Here is a 21,875-nt window from a genome sequence, read left to right as displayed (position 1 = left end):
TTTATAACATATTAACATTCTTAGTCTTGTTAACCATCTCTTTTTTAATAATCCTAACATCCTGTTTGCTTTTATAGTTGCCGCTGCACAATGTGTATTCCACCTAGGTGCAAAATATATAAATAAACCAACCAACCAAATTTGTCTTAACCAGGCTTCAAACAAAGCATGCTTCACCCTACCTTTAAAGAAAAATGAAAATTTTAAACAAAAAGGCATTTATTTAATTGCACTGTCCATAAAGAAAAAGGAATATCATTAAAACATTCATACTTACTGGATTGCTGGGGAGGGTTGGTGAGGGGAGGGTATAGGGTGGGATTGGGATGGGGAGATGGTTTTTGAATTGTCTTGTTGAGTTCTTTAGTCTCCATGCAGAAACCCCACGGATGGCTATCTTATCTTTAGTTTTGAACATGTTTTGTATGTGCTCTGACTGTTGTATTTAATTCGTATGTTTCTTTGTTAAAATAAAAATTTTGAAAAAAAAAACAAAAACCCATTCATACTTACTTGTAGCTCTCAACCTGGCGGCAAGATGAGATTGTTATGAAGGAATCTGTCCGAGAGCTGTAACTCAATGGGCCAGGTAGAAGAAAGCCAGGCAGGTATCGGCCAAAAGCATAGCTCTCTTGCTCAAAGAACATAAGCATCCCATCCATGGACTGTATGCAAATTAAATCTCGGCCTAAATTGACACAAAAACAAACAATTTTTTACAGTGAAAGTTTAAGACAATAATTGAAAAATGTTTGTTCAGTCTACCATTACAATAAGTAAAAATGCTATAGCCTAGGCTTCTGTGCAATTCTCATCTAAAAAAAAGTTCTCTTTCATCAAGCAATTCCATGAGGGCACAACACTTAACAGACAGTCTCTTTAGGCAAAGAAAGGCTTAGTTATTTTGAAGTGAGACAACATTTTCAGATATAGGGTTTTTTTCTGATACCCCAACTCCAAACTATTTTATTTCTATGATTGTAGAAAGAAGAAAAAAAAAATGGACACCCAGGGACCCTTGAGAGATAGAGCATGATAGGTGGAAATATCTTCTTTGGCTCACATTCCTTGAAGAAGAAGGTTGATGGAGACAGCTATGAAAGTATGCAATAGTATGGCAGTAAATATTATGAGCTGTGCAGTACCAATTCCAACATTACAAAATAATAACAAAAATTAGACATTACCATAACCTGATATATAACTAGCAATTTTAGGAGAACTTAAGAATATTTATTTTGATTTATATTCCATTCTCCCAAAAAGCTCAGAATATTTACAAGTAAAACATACATAGCACATGTAACAGTGGGGGAACATGGAATCAACAAGGAAGGGGGAGACACATTTATCCTACAGGAGAACTTAGCAATATAGAGGGGACAACTGGAGGGTATACATTTGAACAAGTCTGGAGGGAAGCTCGATAACAGATTACAGGTCCCATTAGGATAAGTGGACGAGAGGGAAGGTAGGTCTGTAGTCCACAGGTGCAACAGGTCTGAAATCATTTCATTGGAAAAGGAAGGTTTTTACCACTTTCCTGATGTCCAATCAGGCCTTCCAGTGACTTGATATGTGAGGATAAGCGGTTCCACATCTTTGGCAGGAATTGAGTGTAGAAGCATTTGCATGCCACTTCCAGGTAGAGAAAGTATCCAGAGGGAATGCTGAGTCATTTCTCATTTTGTGAACAGTGTGAGCATCTGGGTGTGTAAGGCTACAGTTTGGTGGATATATATTTTGGTGATGGAAGATTTTGAGGGTCAATGTGAAACCCTTAAAAATACAGCATTTGCCGATGGGCAGCCAGAGTGCTGAGCAGAGTGGAAAGCCGATGGGCTGAGCAGAGTACTGGAAAGATAGGGTCACGAATACTGAGATTTTTTTAGAAGGCCGATTGCTGAATTTTGCACTCATTGCAGGCTATGTAAGTTCTTTGCTGACAGACTGTTAAACAGTGTGATGCAGTAATCCATAAAGGAGAGGAAAAAGACATAAGGTGTGAAGTCTGGTTATGAAAGGTAAAATTGGATTTTTCGTAGCTGTCAGAGATAGTAAAATGAGATGGAGACTACCTGCAATATATGGCAGGAAAGCAATAGGTTGCCGTCCAGTATTACTCCTAATATCTGAACCTGATCCTTTACTGTTAGTGTAGTCGATTCTTAAAAGAGTGATGGGCGGGTGCAGCTTGAGTTTTTCTTTCTGATCCAGAGGAGGTCTGTAGAAGCATTAAGTTGGAGTTTGTTTTGAGACATCAAATGTTTGATGTCAGCGAGACAATTCTGCACTTGCTCACATTAAATGTCATCTGCCATTTCAATGCCTAGTCTCCCAAGGTCCTCTTGCAATTTTTCACAATCCTCTTGCATTTTAACTTTGAACAACTTTGTGTCATCAGCAAATGTAATTATCTCATTAGTTATTCCCATCTCTAGCAGTGCCAGCACAGACCCTTAGGGAACCCCACTGTTTACCCTTCTCCATTCAGAATATTGAGCATTTAAATCTACTCTGTTTCAACCAGTTCTTAATCCATAATAGGATGCTATCTCCTATCCCATGACTTTCTAATTTGCTCAAAAGTCTTTCATGAGGTACTTTGTCAAATGCCTTTTGAAAATCCAAAGGGGGACGGAGGGGAGTTTTGTTTATATTTTTATGTTTTCTATAGCATACTGTGGGTGGCTCATGGAGGGTTCCTGGGAAACTGAGCGCATTGATATCCTGCATTGCCTGCTATTCTTCATTTTGAGCCGTTGTTGAGTGCTTTGTTCTGATGTGCTTTTCGTTTGTATTTGAGTGTGCTTTAAATAAAAAAATTTCAAGAAAAAGAAAATCCAAGTACATAATATCAAAAGGATCACCTTTATCCACATGTTCATTCACCCCTTCAAAGAAATGAAGTAGATAGGTGAGGCAAGATTTCTCTAAAATCCATGTTGGCTTTCTCTCATTAATTCATGCTTATATATATGTTATCCTCTCACCAAGATATATAGTATACCAAGCTCAGTATATATCTCAAACTCCTCACCTCCAATATATAATCCCTAGCTCCTCAGAAGTACCACTCGGGCTCAAAAGTTTTCACTGTTCTAGGCTTTATGTACTACCTCCTCACTGAAGCCACAATCAATTTTACTAACAAACTTTACTTTTCAATTCTTATTTAACAACCCCTCTAGCATATTTCAAGGGTACATGGAGGGGCATAATCGAAAGGAACATCTAAGTCGCAAGTCGTCCAAAGTAAAAAACAGCTTAGGACACATTTTCGAAAAATAGGTCCAAATTTTTTATCATTTCGAAAATTGTCTAAGTATACATCCTGCCGATCTGCTCGTCCAAGTCGCTAAATCATCCATCTTTATACCACATTTTCGTCCAACTTTTCATCCAAGTCAAAAATGCCTAGAATAAGCCCTGTTGGATGTGGGAGGGATCTACAAAGTGATGGACTGAACACCCAGACATGGCACCTAAATAGTAGGGTACCTTACAGGGCACTGCTGTGAACTTCACAAAAAGGGTATTATGTCTTCATCTCACTACAGCTCCTTTATAGGTCGTGGTGAGCCCCCCAAACCACCTCCAGAATCCCCCAGACTCACTTATCTACCATCTCAATAGTCCTTATGGCTGCAGGAGCCACTTATATGCCAGTAATCAGGGTTTTGGGGGTGTATAGGGGAGTACACATGTTTCAATATCAATGAAGTGATTACAGAGGCTTATGGGTATGGGTCCTCCTCTTCATAGATCCCTAACCCACCCCTAAGATGGCTTAAGACGCCTCTATGCAGAATGACTAGGTTTTCCTATGCCAGGCTGCCAAGTGATGTTCTGGAGGCACAATTTTCAAGTTGTGATTAATATTTTTAGTGGGTGGGGGGGTCGGTGATCACTGGGGTAGTGTGTGGGGGACTGTATTATGTGTTTGCAGTGCTTATCTGGTGACTTTAGGTGGGTTTTTGTGACTTAGACCATGTTTTAAATGGTCTAAGTCACAACATCCAAGTTCCATCGATCCTGTGCTTTATAACATTCAGTTATACTTGCAGTACGACTAAATTTAAGCCTGCCCACGTCCCGCCCTCGACACTCCTCCTAACATGCCCCGTTTAGCTATGGTCGTTCAGCGGCACTATGAAGGCCTAGATCATTTATAAATATGTCCAAAACCCGGTTTTATTATCGGCACTTGACTGATGTTTTTGACTGATGATCGTCCAAGTGCTGACTTAGGCTGGTTTTTGGACATTTTTCTCTTTCGATTATGAGCCCCATAGCTTTTAATTGTGGTCTTCTTTTCAGGGAAATAGGAGCATGGTATATATCTTGGTGAGAGTTTGATTGGCGATCCTCACAAGAACATTTATATATAAAAATTGAGTGCTGTTTGGATAAATTACATATATGTTATGTCATTTTGTTCTTTATAATAGGCTCTACTATTTTGTCCAGCACCACCGTCAGACTCACCGGTCTATAATTTCCCAGATCACCTCTGGAACCCTTTTTATAAATTGGCATCACATTGGCTGCCCCTCCAGTCTTCTGGTACTATGCTGGGTTTTAAAGAAAAATTACTAACAATAGCTCTGTAAGTTCATTTTTCAATTCTATTAGCACTCTGGGATGTATTCCATCTGGCCCAAGTGATTTGCTACCATTCAGTTTGTCAAATTGACACATTACATCTTCCAGTGTTACAGAGATTTGTTTCGGTTTCACTGGTTTATCAGAACTGAATACCATTTCTGGCACTGGTACCTCCCCCACATCTTCCTCAGTGAAGACTGAAGTAAAGGATTCATTTAATCTCTCTGCTATGGTCTTGTCTTCCCTGAAAGCCCCTTTTACCCCTCGGTTGTCTAGCGGTCCAACCAATTCACTTCCTAGCTTTGTGCTTTTAATATACCTGAAAGAGTTTTTACTGTATGTTTTAGCTTCCAATGGAATTTTTTCAAGGTATTTCTTTGTCTTCCTTATTAGTGCCTTGCATTTGACTTGCTATTCCTTGTGCTGTTTACAATTATTTTCAGTCGGATCCTTCTTCCACTTTCTGAAGGATTCTCTTTTAGCTCTAATAGCTTCCTTCATTTCACTCATTAACCACAGTAGATGCCATTTGGTCCTCCTTCCTCCTTTTCTAATACATGGAATAAATCTAGTCTGGGCTTTCAGGATGGTATTTTTGAATAACATCTATGTCTGAAGTAAATTTTTGACCTTTGTAGCTGCTCCTCCAAGTTTCTTTTTTTTACCATTCTCCTCATATTATCATAGTCTCCTTTTTTTAATGTTAAACACTATTGTATTGGATTTTCTGTGTGAATTTATACCAGGAATTATATCAAATTTGATCATGTTATGATCACTGTTATGAAGTGGCCCAAGCACCATTACCTCCCGCACCAATTCTTGTGCTCCACTAAGAACTAGGTCTAGAATTGCATCACCTCTTGTTGGTTCCTGAATCAGCTGCTCCATAAAACAATCCTTGATTACATCAAGGAATTTTATGTCCCTAGCATACCCAGATGTTACATTTACCCAGTTAATATCGAGTTAGTTGAAATCAACCATTATTATTGTGTTACCCAGTTTATTAGCCTTCTCCATGCATCCTGGTCAGGCAGATAGATGCTAGCACATCACTATCTTTTTCCCCTTTCCAAATAGAATTTATACCCATATGGGTTCAAAGGTGTGTTTTGGCTCCTGTAGAATTTTCAGTCCATTCTATTCAAGGTCCTCCTTAACATATAACGCTATACCACCACTGATTTGATCCACTGCGATATAATTTGTACTCCGGTATGACAATGTCCCATTGGTTATCTTCCTTCTACCAGGTCTCAGAGATGCCTATTACATCTATCTTTTCATTTAGTGTAATATGTTCTAACTCTCCCATCTTAGAAGCATGAAGGCAGATAAAGGTCAAATGGCCCATCTAGTTTCTTAGGCTTCTGGCATTTGCATACAGACATTTGAAACAATGTTTGTCATATCTATTTACAATTTGCTCAGCAATTGTAATGGAGTCCCACTTCTTTAGGGGTTTCAGTCTGATATTACAGAAGCTGGAAATAACTATGAATTAAGTATATCCAGAAAGGGACAAATTCTCCACAAAACAGGCACACAAAAAGCAGTTTTCTGAAGCCCTAAAAATCTTACATATGTAAATTGATCATATCTGAGATTTGGTGTGACAAGTACAAGATATTCACAATCTCCAGCCTATTTTTACCATAAGCTTTCTGAACATAGAGTATTTTTTAAAATATGTATGTTTCCTAAATATGTCCATCTCTGGGAAAAGATGACAAAATGATAAAATTAGCCAATTTTCACATCATGGGTCCATAAGCAGTCTGAGAAAGTTACATGTTTGAACTTCTGTAACTTTATTTTTTCACATAAAAGTATTGAAGTTTGGACTGTTGTATTAATTTCTAAAATCCTCTGTTTCTGTTTCTGGTGACTTTAGTCTCCTTTTCCCGGAGATGGTCACAAATGTGCTGAGGAAAAAGGAAAGAAGGTACCAAGCCTCGAACTATAGTAGAGCAAGCAACAAAAAGAGGCATTGGAGATGTCAAATCCAACTCGTGATCACAATGTCCTTTATTGATGGTTAACACCATGAAACAATGCTAAAATCCTAATAATGCTAAAAGAAACAAAACAAAGTCCCGACTAGGATCCAAGTTTCGGCGACAACCGTTGCCTTCCTCAGGGGACAATAGTAAACTTAAAAAGTATTGCAATCAGTGCGTGTAAATATGTTGGCGCCTCTACTCCACGAAAGAAGCGCCAAAAAAAGCAACAGATGCAACCACTGTAGAAAAACATGTATACAGAAACAAACAGAATCACTCAGCCCCTTAAACATGTAAACGCCAGCATTTATATATGTAACTGGTGATTTTACTTACCTACAGAATTAACATAAGAACAAAGCAGTTCTCCTATTGGGCACTGCCACAGAGACCCAACCACTTTAGGATCATGCCCACCCAGCAGCGGCGCACTAGCACCAGGGTTCACCAGCAGAAGACTTCCTTAAAAGTGCCCAGAAATACTGATGCTCAGCTAAGAAGTCAGCAGCTGCTTTCTGAGCTGCCATCAGCAGTACTGTATACATGAACGACAACCAAGAATGCATGGGAGTGCTAGTGGCCGCAGTCATAAAGCCGCCACAAGCTGCCAAGCTGGGCACAGTTTTATTTCTGGGCATCTTCAATGAAGACTTCAGCTAATAGAGCCTGGAGATTCCATCCAGCACAAGTATTTATAGTTTTGTTTATTGATTAGGGGGACACCAGGAAGGGAGCAGAGAGGACACTTATTGTCTACCCATTTTCCTCTTAAACCCACTCAAAATCTGCCATCTGGCTATGTTACTGCTTTAGGTCAGGTCATGGGACCAGACAATTTGCACCCAAGAGTGCTCAGAGAATTGAGCGATGTCCTGGCGAAACCGTTGGCTGAGCTATTCAATCTCTCCCTAAGTAAGGGGAAAGTTCCCCTAGACTGGAAATTAGCTAATGTCGTTCCTCTGCATAAAAAGGGTTGCAGGGCAGAGGCTGCGAATTATAGACCGGTGAGTCTCACATCAATAGTGTGCAAACTCATGGAAACACTAATTAAAAGCAAATTGGACACGATCTTGAATGAAGGGAATCTTCAGGATCCCAGTCAGCATGGATTCACCAAGGGTGGGTCCTGCCAATCCAATCTCATCAGCTTCTTCAACTGGGTAACAAGAAAGTTGGACTTGGGAGAGTCTTTGGACGTCGTGTACCTGGACTTCAGTAAAGCTTTTGACAGTGTCCCACACCGCAGGCTGCTAAACAAGATGGAATCGATGGGGTTAGGAGAGACACTAACTGCATGGGTCAATGATTGGCTGAGTGGCAGACTTCAGAGGGTGGTGGTTAATGGTACCCTCTCTAAAACATCGGAGGTGACCAGTGGAGTGCCGCAGGGCTCGGTCCTGGGTCCACTCCTTTTCAACATATTCATAGGGGATCTGACTCAAGGGCTTCAAGGTAAAATAACACTATTCGCCGATGACGCCAAACTATGTAATATAGTAAGTGAATGCAGTTTACAGAATTATATGGCGCAGGACCTGCTTACATTGGAAAGTTGGTCCTCAAACTGGCAGCTAGGCTTCAATGCTAAGAAATGTAAGGTCATGCACCTCGGAAGCGGAAATCCATGCAGGACGTACTTCTTGAATGGAGAAACTTTAACTAGGACTTCAGCAGAACAAGATTTAAGAGTAATCATCAGTGCAGACATGAAAACTGCCAATCAAGTGGAGAAGGCTTCATCTAAGGCAAGGCAGATATTGGGTTGTATCAATAGAAGTTTCGTCAGCCGAAAGCCTGAAGTCATAATGCCATTGTACAGGGCCATGGTGAGACCTCATCTGGAGTACTGTGTGCAATTCTGGAGGCCACATTACAGTAAAGATGTGCGCAGAATTGAATCGGTTCAACGGACGGCCACCAGGATGATCTCGGGGCTCAAGGGTCTCTCGTACGAAGAGAGACTGAACAAATTGCAGCTCTATACTCTCGAGGAACGTAGGGAGAGGGGAGACATGATCGAAACATTTAAGTACCTCACGGGACGTGTCGAAGTGGAAGATGATATTTTCTTTCTCAAGGGACCCTCGGCCACAAGAGGGCACCCGCTCAAATTCAGGGGCGGAAAATTTCATGGCGACACCAGAAAGTATTTCTTCACAGAGAGAGTGGTTGATCATTGGAACAAGCTTCCAGTGCAGGTGATCGAGGCAGACAGCGTGCCAGACTTTAAGAATAAATGGGATACCCATGTGGGATCCCTACGAGGGTCAAGATAAGGAAATTGGGTCATTAGGGCATAGACAGGGGGTGGGTAAGCAGAGTGGGCAGACTTGATGGGCTGTAGCCCTTTTCTGTCGTCATCTTCTATGTTTCTATGTTACAAATCAATCTAGCCTAGTATCCTACAGAATTAACATAAGAACATACCGTGTTTCCCCAAAAATGAGACCTACCCTGAAAATAAGCCCTAGCGTGATTTTCGGAGTAGGTCTTAATATAAGCCCTACCCCAAAAATAAGCCCTAGTCTCTGGATTTGCCAGCAGAAGAGCTACCCCCACCCACCTCTGCCCCCGTTGCAGAACCCCCGCTGACTCTATCTTTCCATCTCTCCTGTCTGAACCCCGCCAACCCTCCGTGAGACCTATTACTTCCTTCTACAAAGCAGCGTCGGCAGCACTCTAAACAGGCTGCTTCACGGCCTTCTCCCACTAGGGCATTCCCTCTGTTGCATCACTGATGATGTCATGAGCAACGTGGCGCATGAAGGCCCCGGGAGCTGACATCAGGCGGGAAGGCACTTGCACATGCACGGTGCGGACGATCGTGAAGTTTTCTTCAAAGCTATAGTTTTCACTGTCTGTACCGGGCTCCGTGGATGACGTCACCCCACATATGAGAATATGCTGCCTGCTCATCCTAGGACCGAGTTGAGAAATATTACTCTAGTCCATTTTGTCTGAGAGCCTTGAAAATCAAGAGTTTTAAATTTGGCACTCTAGGGTACCAGTAGTCAGTGCAGTTTTTGCAGGAAGAATGTAATGTGGACATGCCATTATGTAATTCTCTGTCAGTTATGATACACATTCCTAACTAGTCACAGTTGATGCAAACTCTTTTTGGTTTGACCAACATACAGGGTATTACACAAAGATTTTGGAGAGGTTTCGAACTTGTTACAGATGATATAAGCAGGTTTTAAAGGTCGTGTGAATTTGTGGGATCAAATTAAGTCTAGCATTTTCAGAATGCCTGACCTGAGATTTTAGGGGGGAGCTCATATTTCTCAAATGGTATTTTGAAGTCAGGTACCAGCCTGATCATTCAATTCTGGCCAGAGGATAATAACTTTCACTTTCAGGAGCTAAACAAAAAAGTATCAACTTATATTTTGGGGATTTTCTTTTTTTATTTATTAACTTTATTTCTCAAAAAAAAAAATAATGTATTTATTAATGAGCTTATATCATCTTTCCCCCCAAAAAAGAGCTGAAAAGCAGCAAGCAAATTATAATACAAATCCACAAAACAATGTACTACAACAGACCACATTCTATTTCAGTCCCCTGTTTGCTTTCAACGGGCTTCTATATTTCAGTTTTAAAACAAACTCAAAGAGTTCAGCCAGAAATATCCATTTAAAAACCTTATTACAGCCAGCTGGCTTTGCCAGTGACATTTACAAAGTGCAAAATGTAACCCATAGTGATTTTCAACAGATCAGATGGAATCACTTAGTGCAATCCACATAGTTTAAAGTAGATGCCTCAGGAGGAAAGCCCCCTCAGCGAGCAAGTTACTTTCAAGTATGAGACCAGCTGCTGTTGTTTTGTACTTTAAATTAATCAAACACATTAAGAATATGTTTTAAGACTACAACTTTTTAACCTAAGTTACGTCTAGTGTTCATGTGAAGGCAGGATGAATTGTCTTAAATAACAAGTTAAATACTGTTAGCATATTGTCCCAAGACTCCATCATATTTAACTGCCTATATGTGGTTAACATGATGGCAAACTGTCAACCAGTGTTTAAGCATAAATGGCTATAACCTGCACAGAATGGCAAGTGTGGCTCTGACTGCCTTGTTGGGCAGAATGGATGGACCATGCATGTTTTTATCTGCCATCTTTACTGTGTTATTGTATGTTTGATACGAGTCTGTCCTATAAATCAAGGCTATTTTTTATGTGGATTTCTTCCATGTAAATGATTCCTTCAGCTCTCAAACATTCCCTGGCATTGGCGTGTGTTCATAAAAAAAAAAACATCCGCTACAATAAAACCCTTAGCATACATGCACACTTGAAACTCCGGGTTTTGTGCCTCTGTGCCTCCGAATGCACAATAGGAGCCTGCATGGACGCAGGGAGTTTCAAGTGCACATACGCGCTAAGGGTTTTATTATCCTCATCGCAAGAAGGAGCCTGCGGCGGTTTCCACATCACCCTCCCTCCGCGACGCTGCAAACTCAGAGCCAGTGTAGATGGCTGAAGCCTGGCTAGAGGAGGACGAGGAGGAGCTGCGAGAGCTCCGCAGAGGCAGGAGGTGCTAGATTCAGGGAAGGGAGAAATGTTGGACTCAAGAGAGGAAAGGAGAGAGAGAGACAGACAGATGGATGAGGACAGAGGGACTACAAGTGGGACAGGGAGAGATGGTAGGGGATAGGGAGAAATAGACTTCAGGGAGGATGGAGGGGACAGGAGAGAGAGAGATGGCCTTGGGGAATGATTGAAATGTAACCTTGACAGGTTTAAATCGGGTTTAAAGACATTCTATTTTAAGGATGCATACATCTCTGAGGCCATACAATCTTCAGCGTTTCAGTTATTGTAGAGCAACAATTCTCTTCTCCCTCTATCTACTTAACCTTACGCTACTTATCTTTTCTTTCTTTGATATTTTTTAGCCCATTCTCCCAAAAGAGATTAGTTCTTTTTTGTTCTTATTACTATTCTTTTCCTTTTCTCAGACTGATATTTTGAACCGCTCGGATGGTATATGCCCATGGTGCATTATATTAAATGAAACAAATTTGCAAAATGTGAACTTGTCATATAAAGGATCTCTTGGTTTATCCAGTTTCTTATTTGTCATATCTGCTGAGATAGAATTATTTTTTTCTTCCCTTGACTTAACTACTAAATTCTGTACCATTTCTAAGCAAATTTGAATTCAGTCACTCCTTTGACTACTAACATCTCTATTAGTTGATCATTCTAGGTTATCAGTGTGCTGGCCACTGCAAAAAGAGAGGATTCTAGGCTTGATGGACAATTGATCTACTCAGCACATCACTTCTTATATCTAAGTTCTCAGGTGCTGTTTTGATTTGAGTAGATGCCCCAACATGCTGTGGGTACATTTTCAGAAATATGCTAATTTTGCTAATCACTTGGTCAGAGGCGTAAAAGGCAGTTAAAGCAGTAATTGATTTTCCAGACTGAAAAGCCTTGAAGTATTCTTTGAATCAGATGTCACTGCCCCCTCCTCCTTCTTTTACTAAACCGCGATAGCGGTTATTAGCGCAGGGAACTGCGCTGCTCCTGATGCTCATAGAGTTCCTATGAGCGTCGGGAGCAGCGTGGAACATTCAGCAAGGCTTCTTGTGCTAATAACTGCTATCCCGGTTTAGTAAAAGGGGAGGAGGGTGTATGGGATGCATCAAGAACTATACCGCACCATTTAAAAAAAAAAAAAAAAAACCCCAGACAGAAGGCTGGGATGATTACTATTTTACTTACTGGAGCATGGAATTCACTTGGTTATATCGATCCAGGAACTTGACATATCCCAGTAGCAAAACCCCCTTCCCTGCTGCCCATGATAAAAGGATGCAATAAAAATAAAAAATTAAAAACAAAAAAAAAAAAACTCTCTGTAAAGAGGATAAAATAAAAGTCACCAGCACACAACACGGGGAGATATGATCGTTAGTGAAATACATAAAAAAACAAAGATTTCATACAATGGAAAAATATATATCCCTATGAATCATAAAAATCAATTTCTTTGAAGATCCAAATTTTGTACAGTTCTCATACCGAGAATCATTCTTTGTTTCTTCACATAACTGTAATTAATTATCGCTGGGTTTTACTAAATAGTGCTAGAGGATTTTAGAACAGGCCAGTGAGGTAAATGTTCTGACGATAAGAATTCTATGAATGTCCCATGCTAAAAACCTCTAGCGCCATTTAGTAAAAGGAGCCCTAAGGTTGCCATTTTTCCAGGATTTGGTAAATATATATACAGCAACATCTCAACAATGATTTTTTTCCCAAAAAAATATTGTACCATGGATGCTTCCAAAGACTTATTTTACAATATGTGTGTTCAGCCAATTGTATTTGAAATCTGTTGCATCTCCAATAAATACCAGATTGTGCAGGCAGACAACTACATACACCGCATTCATTGTACTGCAAATGGAGAAACTGCATAATTTATACTCATCTCCCAAACCAGTTAAATTAATCATCTTTGTCTCAATCATCTGTCCACTAAATCAATACTAGCCACATCTATAATGGCCATCCATGGCAGGTAATGTGCTCTCAAAGGGATGTAAAGACACAAGTCTGTTTCTGAGATTATGCTCTCTCATATGTGCAATAGTTAGTTGTTTAACACAATCAATGTGCCAGTACTTCCATAAAATAATATCGACATCTTTGGAATTTTAAGAAAATCAAATTATATAAATATTAGCGCTGCTATCGTTAGAAAAATATAAAATGTGCCAGCGTTGCTCTCTTTCAGCCTGTCTTTGAAAAAGTATGACTCTTTGGCTTTTATTATAGATCTGTTAGGACAGTGTTATTCAACCACCGGTCCATGGACTGGTGTCGGTCCGCAGAAATTTCTTGCCAGTCCGCAGGGCCAGCACATGCATCAGGCCCAAGACAATGCTCTTCAGCCGCTGGTCCACGGTGCAATCAATGCGGCGTTGTCTTCGGGCCGGCTCCCTCTTCCTCAGTGCTGCAGTGCACAAAGCCGTGGGCAGAGGCTCCTACGCGCATCCTGCACCTGAACTGGAAGCCTTTTCTCTGATGTCACAACGTCAGAGGGAAGGATTCCAGATGAGGTGCGGGATTGGATGGAGATGGGCGTGGTCTGGCCACAACTTAGCCCAGTGTTCTTCAACTGCCGGTCCACGGACCAATGTTGGTCCACAAAATAATTATTTTATTTCCACCGGTCCATAGGTGTCAAAAGGTTGAAGAACACTGTGTTAGGATATCCTTTGTCTAAAAAAGTTTCCTTCATATTACTGCCTGAAATCGTATTCTTCCTGTGTGGAGCAGAAACTAAGCAGCCTTAACATTTACTGGAAGGAAGGCTATCCCTAAGGCTCCTACAATGACAGCTCTCATAATGTAACAATTGTTCCTATTTGAGGGTTTGCAGGAAACGGTTGTAGCAAACCCAACAGATGTGTTTTTAATAAGAATCTTCAAATATGGAACTGTGCCCGTACTGTGACTGATTTCAGATTTCGATCACAACCATTGATCGGTTGATTTAGACGCTGATAGGCCTCTCTCCACAACATGAAAACATCATCAATGGCCTCATTTATGTAGGCGCAGAGTGCTGTGCACTGCCTCTGCTCCTATGAGACAGTCTTTGTACTTTTTATTATACCGAATTTCTTGGACTCCAGTAAGGCTGCAAAAAATTGATAAAACACGCTCTAACAAGTGATTTTGTGGCTCTAACAAGTGGCATTGTGATTTGGAAGTGGGTACCTTAGATCAGTGGTTCCCAACCCTGTCCTGGAGGACCACCGGGCCAGTCGGGTTTTCAGGATAGCCCTAATGAATATGCATGGAAAAGATTTGCATGCCTGGCACCTCCATTATATGCTGATCTCTCTCATGCATATTCATTAGGGCTATCCTGAAAACCCGCCTGGCCCGGTGGTCCTCCAGGACAGGGTTGGGAACCACTGCCTTAGATCATCTCTTATTTTATTGTCCTTTGATATTCTCATTTTGGACATCTATATGGAGTAGGATAATTTATATTCTTGAGGTACCCATACCATTATCATACAAAACTATCTTGTTTGGTACCTCAGTCCTGACTAAATATTCACTCAAAAAGCATAGGGATAATCTTTTAATTATGACGGGAGTGACCTTACAAATGATTTTGAGAAATTGAAAGCAATGAGATCGATTAAATTTATCTTTTTGGTGGGAGTCTCTTTGTTTATATTATCGTTATGAGAGGTGACTCCAAAAAATTTAAGGAGATATGGGGACCACTAGAGTCTTATATTAAAGATCTCTAAAAGGTTTTACATGTTCCTGTCTGCTTTGAAATTCCAATGTCGTATCCTGACTAGGAGATAGAGGGTGGGAGTTAGGGGGAAGAAGGGAGTGGGGAGGTGTTTTTACACTTAGGGTTTGTGGTTAGAGTACAAGTGCTTCTATGTATTTCATTGTAACATCATTTCTTGCACTTTCTGTATGTTGTTTATAAAAAAATTTTTTTAAATGGTAAATCTTAAATCATCATCAATGTAGTGTTTCCACAAAATAACTCTGTAGGAAAGAACTTATGTTGAAAAAGTGTCATGAATCTTCTAATTACTCTGTTCTCCTCCACCTCCTTGTTCTTTTTTGTTTTCATGCCTTTGCTCGCTCTTTTATGCTCCCCTATAGCACAGAGCAGAGGCAGGAAGCACTTCTCTCAAGCAATGCTATCCTTACTCTCCAATTAGCTACAGGCATTCTTAATCATAACTAACAAACCACAGGAAGGCATGGAAACAGTACTGTCTAGGTCAGAGAACCACTTCATGTCAGCCTCCACAGCCTGTTTGCTTTGTAAAGTAGATTGCTTGCCAAACTTCAATTCCCAATTCCCTCTGTGTAGCTGGCAACCAATAATTTCACATCCTAACTTTAATGAAGGTGGGATTATGTTAAAAAAATGACATCAATGGATAGAACAGATGCACTGTTGCATGGTTATTTTCTATTATATTCTGTACCTCTTTAATTCAGTTTCACCAGTAACTCCTGTGTTGCCAACTTCACATTCATTAGCTAAGAATAAATTTAAAATAAACAATCAAAATACACTTAAAGTTTAAAATCCTACTTATGAAAGATACTTATGCTGAGGAAATCAAAGCAAATATCTATGACACAAGCAGACCATTTCTTCACAGGTAAACCACATCTAAAGTGCAGAGAGGGCCTTTTGTCACTGGAACTCATTTTAATAAGCTAAAGCAAACCTCATGTTAATCTAAGGCTTTTAAATATACTCTGAAGTGGAAAAAAAAAAGCTGGTCCATTTCCCCAAGTGGAATAAAAAAGCTTATTTTCTTTTGAAATTCAGTGTGTTTCCTGTCTGGTGCAGCTTTCAAGCCCAGGATGTGTGGCTAGGTTTAACTCCTACAGCAAATCAGTGTGGTTCAGCTGAGACAATAAAATTCAGGAAATAGTTATTTTTAAAGAAACAACAACAAAAAAGATCCAAGCAAGCTAGAATTACTACTAAAGTAAGCCATTCAATGTAAAACGAAACCTAATATTAATCACTGGTCCAAATAAACACAACACACCTCAACCTTTACTTCAAAAATGATGATAGCCATCAAAAATGCCAGCTACTAAGCTAACACAAGATTCAATTAACATACTAAATAGTAAAATATTTACAATTGCTCACTCCTTTCTTGCCTGAAGATGTTTAATGAAAATATGTTTATGACTGCCTTTAAAGAAACACTACTATTGTAGTTTTACAAAGGCTAATTTGGAGTATTTCTTAACCCTGACCCACAGAAGTCATTGTGGAAACCCAATCAAAATTCTTCAGATTAGTTCAAGAAATCAGAAAAAAAAACCTACTCTGACAATTCTTTTCCATACTTCCAATCAATGGATGTACAATTCTAACTAAAGACAAAGAAGAGTTGAAAAAGCATTGATAAGAACATAAAAACATAAGAATTGCAGCTGCTGGGTCAGACCAGTGGTCCATCAAGCCCAGCAGTCCGGTCCCATGGCGGCCCTTAGGTCAAACACCAGTGCCCTAACGGAGACTAGCCTTACCTGCGTACGTTCTGGCTCAGCAGGAACTAGTCTAACTTTGTCTTGAATCCCTGGAGGGTGTTTTCCCCTACAACAGCCTCCGGAGGAGTGTTCTACAATTCTGGGTGAAGAAGAACTTCCTTACATTTGTACGGAATCTATCCCCCTTTAATAATTCATTTCATTTATTTTATTTCTATGCCAATTAATCCCAGGCATTCAAAGCAGAAAAACATGTAGTATAACAGCACACATTTTGGTACAAGCATATATTCTTTCAAAACACGATGCACAAATACCAAGTGCAAAACGTGTCCAGTAAAATGAGTTGAACTTATTACTAGCTGTTCAAAATTACAAGATAATAAAAAAATAAATGCTTATTCTCTAACAACATGTTATCCTCCTCATATGTTAAAGTGACATGGACAGCTCAATCCTTAATTTTTGTTTTGGTGAAATGTCAAAGAGTAAACAGAGACCAATTGTGGGATGTTCACCATATGATCTGTCAAAACTAACAGAGAAGTGGTTACCTTACTTAGATTTTTTGATGACCTGTACTGTGGATGATATAGTTAAACTCTGGAATTTATCCCTATCTGAATCCTTGGATTTGATTGCTCCTGAAAAAGTAGCTAAGTGTGAGGGATGGCTCTTTGCCTGTGCCTTGAGATAGTGAGGAGTGGCGCTCGCTTGCTGGAAGGGGGCGCTATAAAGCAGCAATGGCATGGATAATGAATAAAATGTGTTTGTGGAGTATTTTGTGAAGTTTTTCTACAAATGCGCCTGTTTTTCCTATGGTTCTGGGTAACTCTAGTTAGATACAAGCACATGTGTTAGTTAAGGCCACGTCCAATAGAAGCATACGAAAAGTTGGTGAATAAAAATCTGAATATAGATGTAGCCAAGGTCAGAAAATCATACTATAGATTAATATTAAGAAAAAGCATAATAATATTCTCTTTATGTACTTTGCTATTAAGACAGATCATAGAGGAAATTAGGTAATGCGTAACATACATGCATAGAGATATTAAGAACTCCATCTTGGTTCCCTGCTTTCTTTGTCCTCTCTGGTTCTTTATTCAGCTTCCCGCCTTTAGCCTCGTGGTTCTAATTGATAACAGATGTGCTTAGGCCGGTTAGGAAGAGCATATTAGACTCCATATTCCAAACTGAGATATAACGTGTATTAAGTATGAATGCAATATATTGTGTTGTGTGTGAAAGGGGCCCGAACGAATGAATGATGTATGAAAGATACGTGAAAGAATGGTGTGTACTTAATTTCCAATATTTTATATAGTTTAAACCTGAAGGAACTCTAAGGAGAAATCCTGAGGCAACATCTGGAAATAGTTAAGTTAGAATCAGAAGCGCTGTACTTTTTTCCAGTATAGGAAGGGATCTGAGTCTGTGTATCAGTGAAATTTGAAACTGTCGGTTTTTGTAAAGCTCAGAGCAGGAGGGGGAATATCCCTCCTCCTTTCTATGGTGCTAACAGGGCCAAGAACTTTTCAGCAGGTTGCCTTTTACACAGACGAACTGTCTGAAATAAGTTTCGAGAGTGACAAAAAAAATATTGGATATGTAGTAAAATGTAATTATGTATATTCAAGGATGAATGTAAACAAAAATATGATTTCTGGAACTTTTATTTTCATGTTAAAAGGAAGTTTTTTGTCCAAATCTAAGGACAGCCTCTGTTAATGGATTGGCTGACAAGTAATGATGTCATGCAGGACAAAAGGTACATATTGGGGAGCAACAAATTAGCGAGTTGAGATCTTTGTCAGGAAGGCCAGCGTTTTGGCATCTGTAAAGATCTCCTGGTGACGTAATAACCTTTTGAGAATTAATATGAATAATAAAAAATAATATTTTGGAACCTTTTACGTCATGTGCCATTTGTCATATTCATTTTACCCACCGATGAGCAAACCTGGCTGTTCAGGTAGTTTAGGAGAAAATTTAAAAAAATAAAAATCACCAGAAATTTATGATTTTTTCTTATAAAGGTTTTTTTTTTTTTTTAATGAATATCTTAGTACCTGTGAAATGGTTAGAATGATTATTTTAAAACTAAAATCTTTGAGGCTAATAATTAAAAGACCAAGGGAATAAATTGTTCCAGTGCCCTAAGAACAGCAGCAAAGCAACAATCATGAATTGCTGTCATAGATGTCAAAGAGGCTGAGGCAAAACATGACACTTCAGGGAAGGTAAGATTATTTTGAGTTTGGAGGAGGAGAAAGGAGAAAAATCATTACCGTACTTGGATATAAACCCTCACATAAGCACATAAGCATTGCCTCTGCTGAGTCAGACCATAGGTCCATCACGCCCAGCAGTCCGCTCCCATGGTGGCCCCCCAGGTCAATGACCTGTAGTGATCTATTACTCTACTACTCTATTACTTTACAGCCTTCTGTACTGTATAGTAACCCTCTAATTGTACCCTTGGATCCCCTTTTCCTTCATGAACTCGTCCAATCCCCTTTTGAACCCCAACGTCGTACTACCACCTCCTCTGGAAGCGTATTCCAGGTGTTCACCACCCTCTGCGTGAAGAAGAACGTCCTAGCATTTGTTCCAAACCTATCTCCCTTCAATTTTTTTGAGTGCCCTCTAGTTTTTGTTGCCCCTGCTAGTCTGAAGAATCTGTCCCTCTCTACCTTCACTATACCCTTCATGATCTTATGAGTTTCTATCATATCCCCTCTAAGTCTCCGCTTTTCCAGGGAAAAGAGCCCCAGCTTCTCCAGCCTCTCAGCATATGAGAGGTTTTCCATGCCCTTTATCATTTTTGTCGCTCTCCTCTGGACCCTCTCGAGAATCGCCATATTCAAGTCAACTTTTTTCCCTCCTTTTATTTTTTGAGGAAAAAATGTTACCTCAGTTTATATTCGAGTGCACAGTGTATGGCACTATTTATCAATTCTAGAATACATTTTTTGCTATAAGACAAGTTTTCTGGCAAAGTGTAGTGGCTCAGAAGAGTGGAGTTCAAGATCATCTTTTAAATACAATACTCATAACACATTTTAGCACACCTTTTTTTCTTTTTATTCAACCTCTCCTATAAAAAGAATTAATGTTACTAAAAGTTCAACAGAGTAGCATACAATACTGCTGACTAGCAGCTGTTTGACTTCTGTAAGAAATTCCATAAACATGATTTTGCTTGCATTGTTTCTTTCTAAAAGTACAAAGCACAGCTCCACCAATCATTCTTCAAGTCACAAGCCTCACTATTAAAAAATATATATATTTTTAAAACTAGAAAGCTGAAAAGGGAAAATTCATTTCAAGCTCCCCAAGTAAAAATATCAAGTCTAAGCAAGTCCCACAAGAAACATACCACAGCAAGTAAACAGATCTCTGAGTTTTTCATATAAAACATATTTATAGCAGCATAGGGATAAGCGATTTAGAGTCTATGTGAAAAAAGAATGCATTTCAACAATAAGTCATTGTAAAATGTTATAAAAATGGTACTGCAGAAAGGCGGCTTTCATAAACACCACAATTTCAACTTCAGATTTATGAATGCTGTGATATTACTGGTGAGTCATTGCTCCACTTCAAATAACTCATCCCACAGTTATCTTTAGTAACAAAAAAGACAAATTATGGAAGGAAGGTCATGAGAACTAGGATCCCACAATAAATGGCAGGAAAACTAAGGGGCCTAGACACCATTTAAGCTTTGGGACCTGATTTACTAAAGCTGTCCCCACTATTCTGTGTTAAATAAATCAAGTCGTTTACATGCAATATTGCTATGAAATTATATGTAAATCTGTATATCCCTAGAAGTAATAAATGATGGTCTAATATTCCAAAATGATTTATGCTGTGATAAGATTATGTTTATATATTACAATGCTAGGGTGTTAGGATTGTTTTCTGTTTATGGTGGTTGTGAATTATATTTTTATATGTTGAATTTTAAAGTTTGTGGATTGTATTAGTTATTTTATTGACTATGTATGTTTTTTATGTGATCCGGCTGTAGGTGGAATACAAATTAATAAACTAAACAGAATTACAATTTAACAATAATGCAATGACTGAATATTTTTACTTTTTTTCCAAAGAAGAGATAGGACATGCTCATAACTGCAACAAGACCATTCTTTGCCTCTAAGTTTAATGTAAGAAAAAAATGTGCCTACTATTGAGGCAATTCTATAACAGATCACTAAAACGTAGACACCAAGGCCCTGATTCTACAAAGGGCGTCCCGATTGTAGGAGCTGTAGGCGTCCTATAGCTGTCTAATCAGCCAATCGGGAGGCACGTTTTCTATAAAAAATGCTCCCCAGACAGGCTGCCTATATTGAAGGCGCCTTCGGAAGCCTAGGGAGGCTCACAAGCCCGCATAAGGCTAGGCGGTAGCCTTAAGCGAACCTAGGCGGCCCTACGCATCTCCCTAGCAGAGCGGGAGACGCTTACAATGTAGGCTAGCAAAATGCTGGCCTATATGGTAAATAGACGTGGCCGCTATACTTTATCAAGGCAAGGGATCTCCCTGCTGCGATTAGTATAGCGGCTGCGGCTATGGCCGCCAGTCTCCCCAACCCCCCTCCCCCCGACGTTCGCGGAAGGAGAGTGCCCAACCCCTCCTGTCGAAAGAACCCGCCCCCCCCACCAAAGATTGCTGGCAGGAGAGTACCCATCCCCTCCTGCCAGACCCCAACAACTCCCCAAACAAAATGAAATAACCGCCCTCCCCGGACCCCCAAACACCTAAAGCCCCTCCCGCTATAGGAGGGGCCTTAGGCGCTTGGGCCAATCAGGCCATAGGATCCTGTGGGTTGGGCAGGGGAGGGGCAGGCCCGCCTCATTTGGACAGAGGTGGGCCTGCTGGTCGGATGGTGCGAAGACCCATCCGGCCAACTTGGCGGTAAGCTTGAGGGGGGTTCCGGGGTGGGTGTTTTGTTGGGAGGGTCCGGCAGGAGGGGTTGGGAACCCTCCTGCTGGCAATCTTCAGGGAGGCCGTTGGGGAGGGATCTGGGGAGGGCGGTTAGGGCATTTTGTTTGGGGGGGTCATTGGGGGGGTCCAGCAGGAGAGGTTGGGTTCCATCCTGCCGGCGATCTTTGGGGGGGGCGGGTTCTTTCGGCAGGAGGGGTTGGGAGATTGGCAGCCGTATCTGCAGCCACTATACTAATCACGGCAGGGAAATCCCTTGCTGCGATAAA

General features: G+C 40.2%; 1 protein-coding gene across 3 annotated transcripts in view; it reads right to left on the bottom strand.

Annotated features, from left to right (window-relative positions):
* Window positions 1–21,875, bottom strand: part of BBS9 (Bardet-Biedl syndrome 9) — a 434,574-nt gene that overhangs the window by 332,165 nt on the left and 80,534 nt on the right. For all 3 annotated transcript variants that reach the window (XM_033930592.1, XM_033930593.1, XM_033930591.1), the window contains exon 6: window positions 514–688. In XM_033930592.1, coding sequence (XP_033786483.1) covers window positions 514–688 — 175 coding nt within the window. The remainder of the gene's footprint in view (window positions 1–513; window positions 689–21,875) is intronic.

Source organism: Geotrypetes seraphini, chromosome 2 (assembly GCF_902459505.1).
Source record: "Geotrypetes seraphini chromosome 2, aGeoSer1.1, whole genome shotgun sequence".
NCBI classification, from domain to species: Eukaryota; Metazoa; Chordata; class Amphibia; order Gymnophiona; family Dermophiidae; genus Geotrypetes; species Geotrypetes seraphini.
This window is presented reverse-complemented; position numbering and strand designations above follow the sequence as displayed.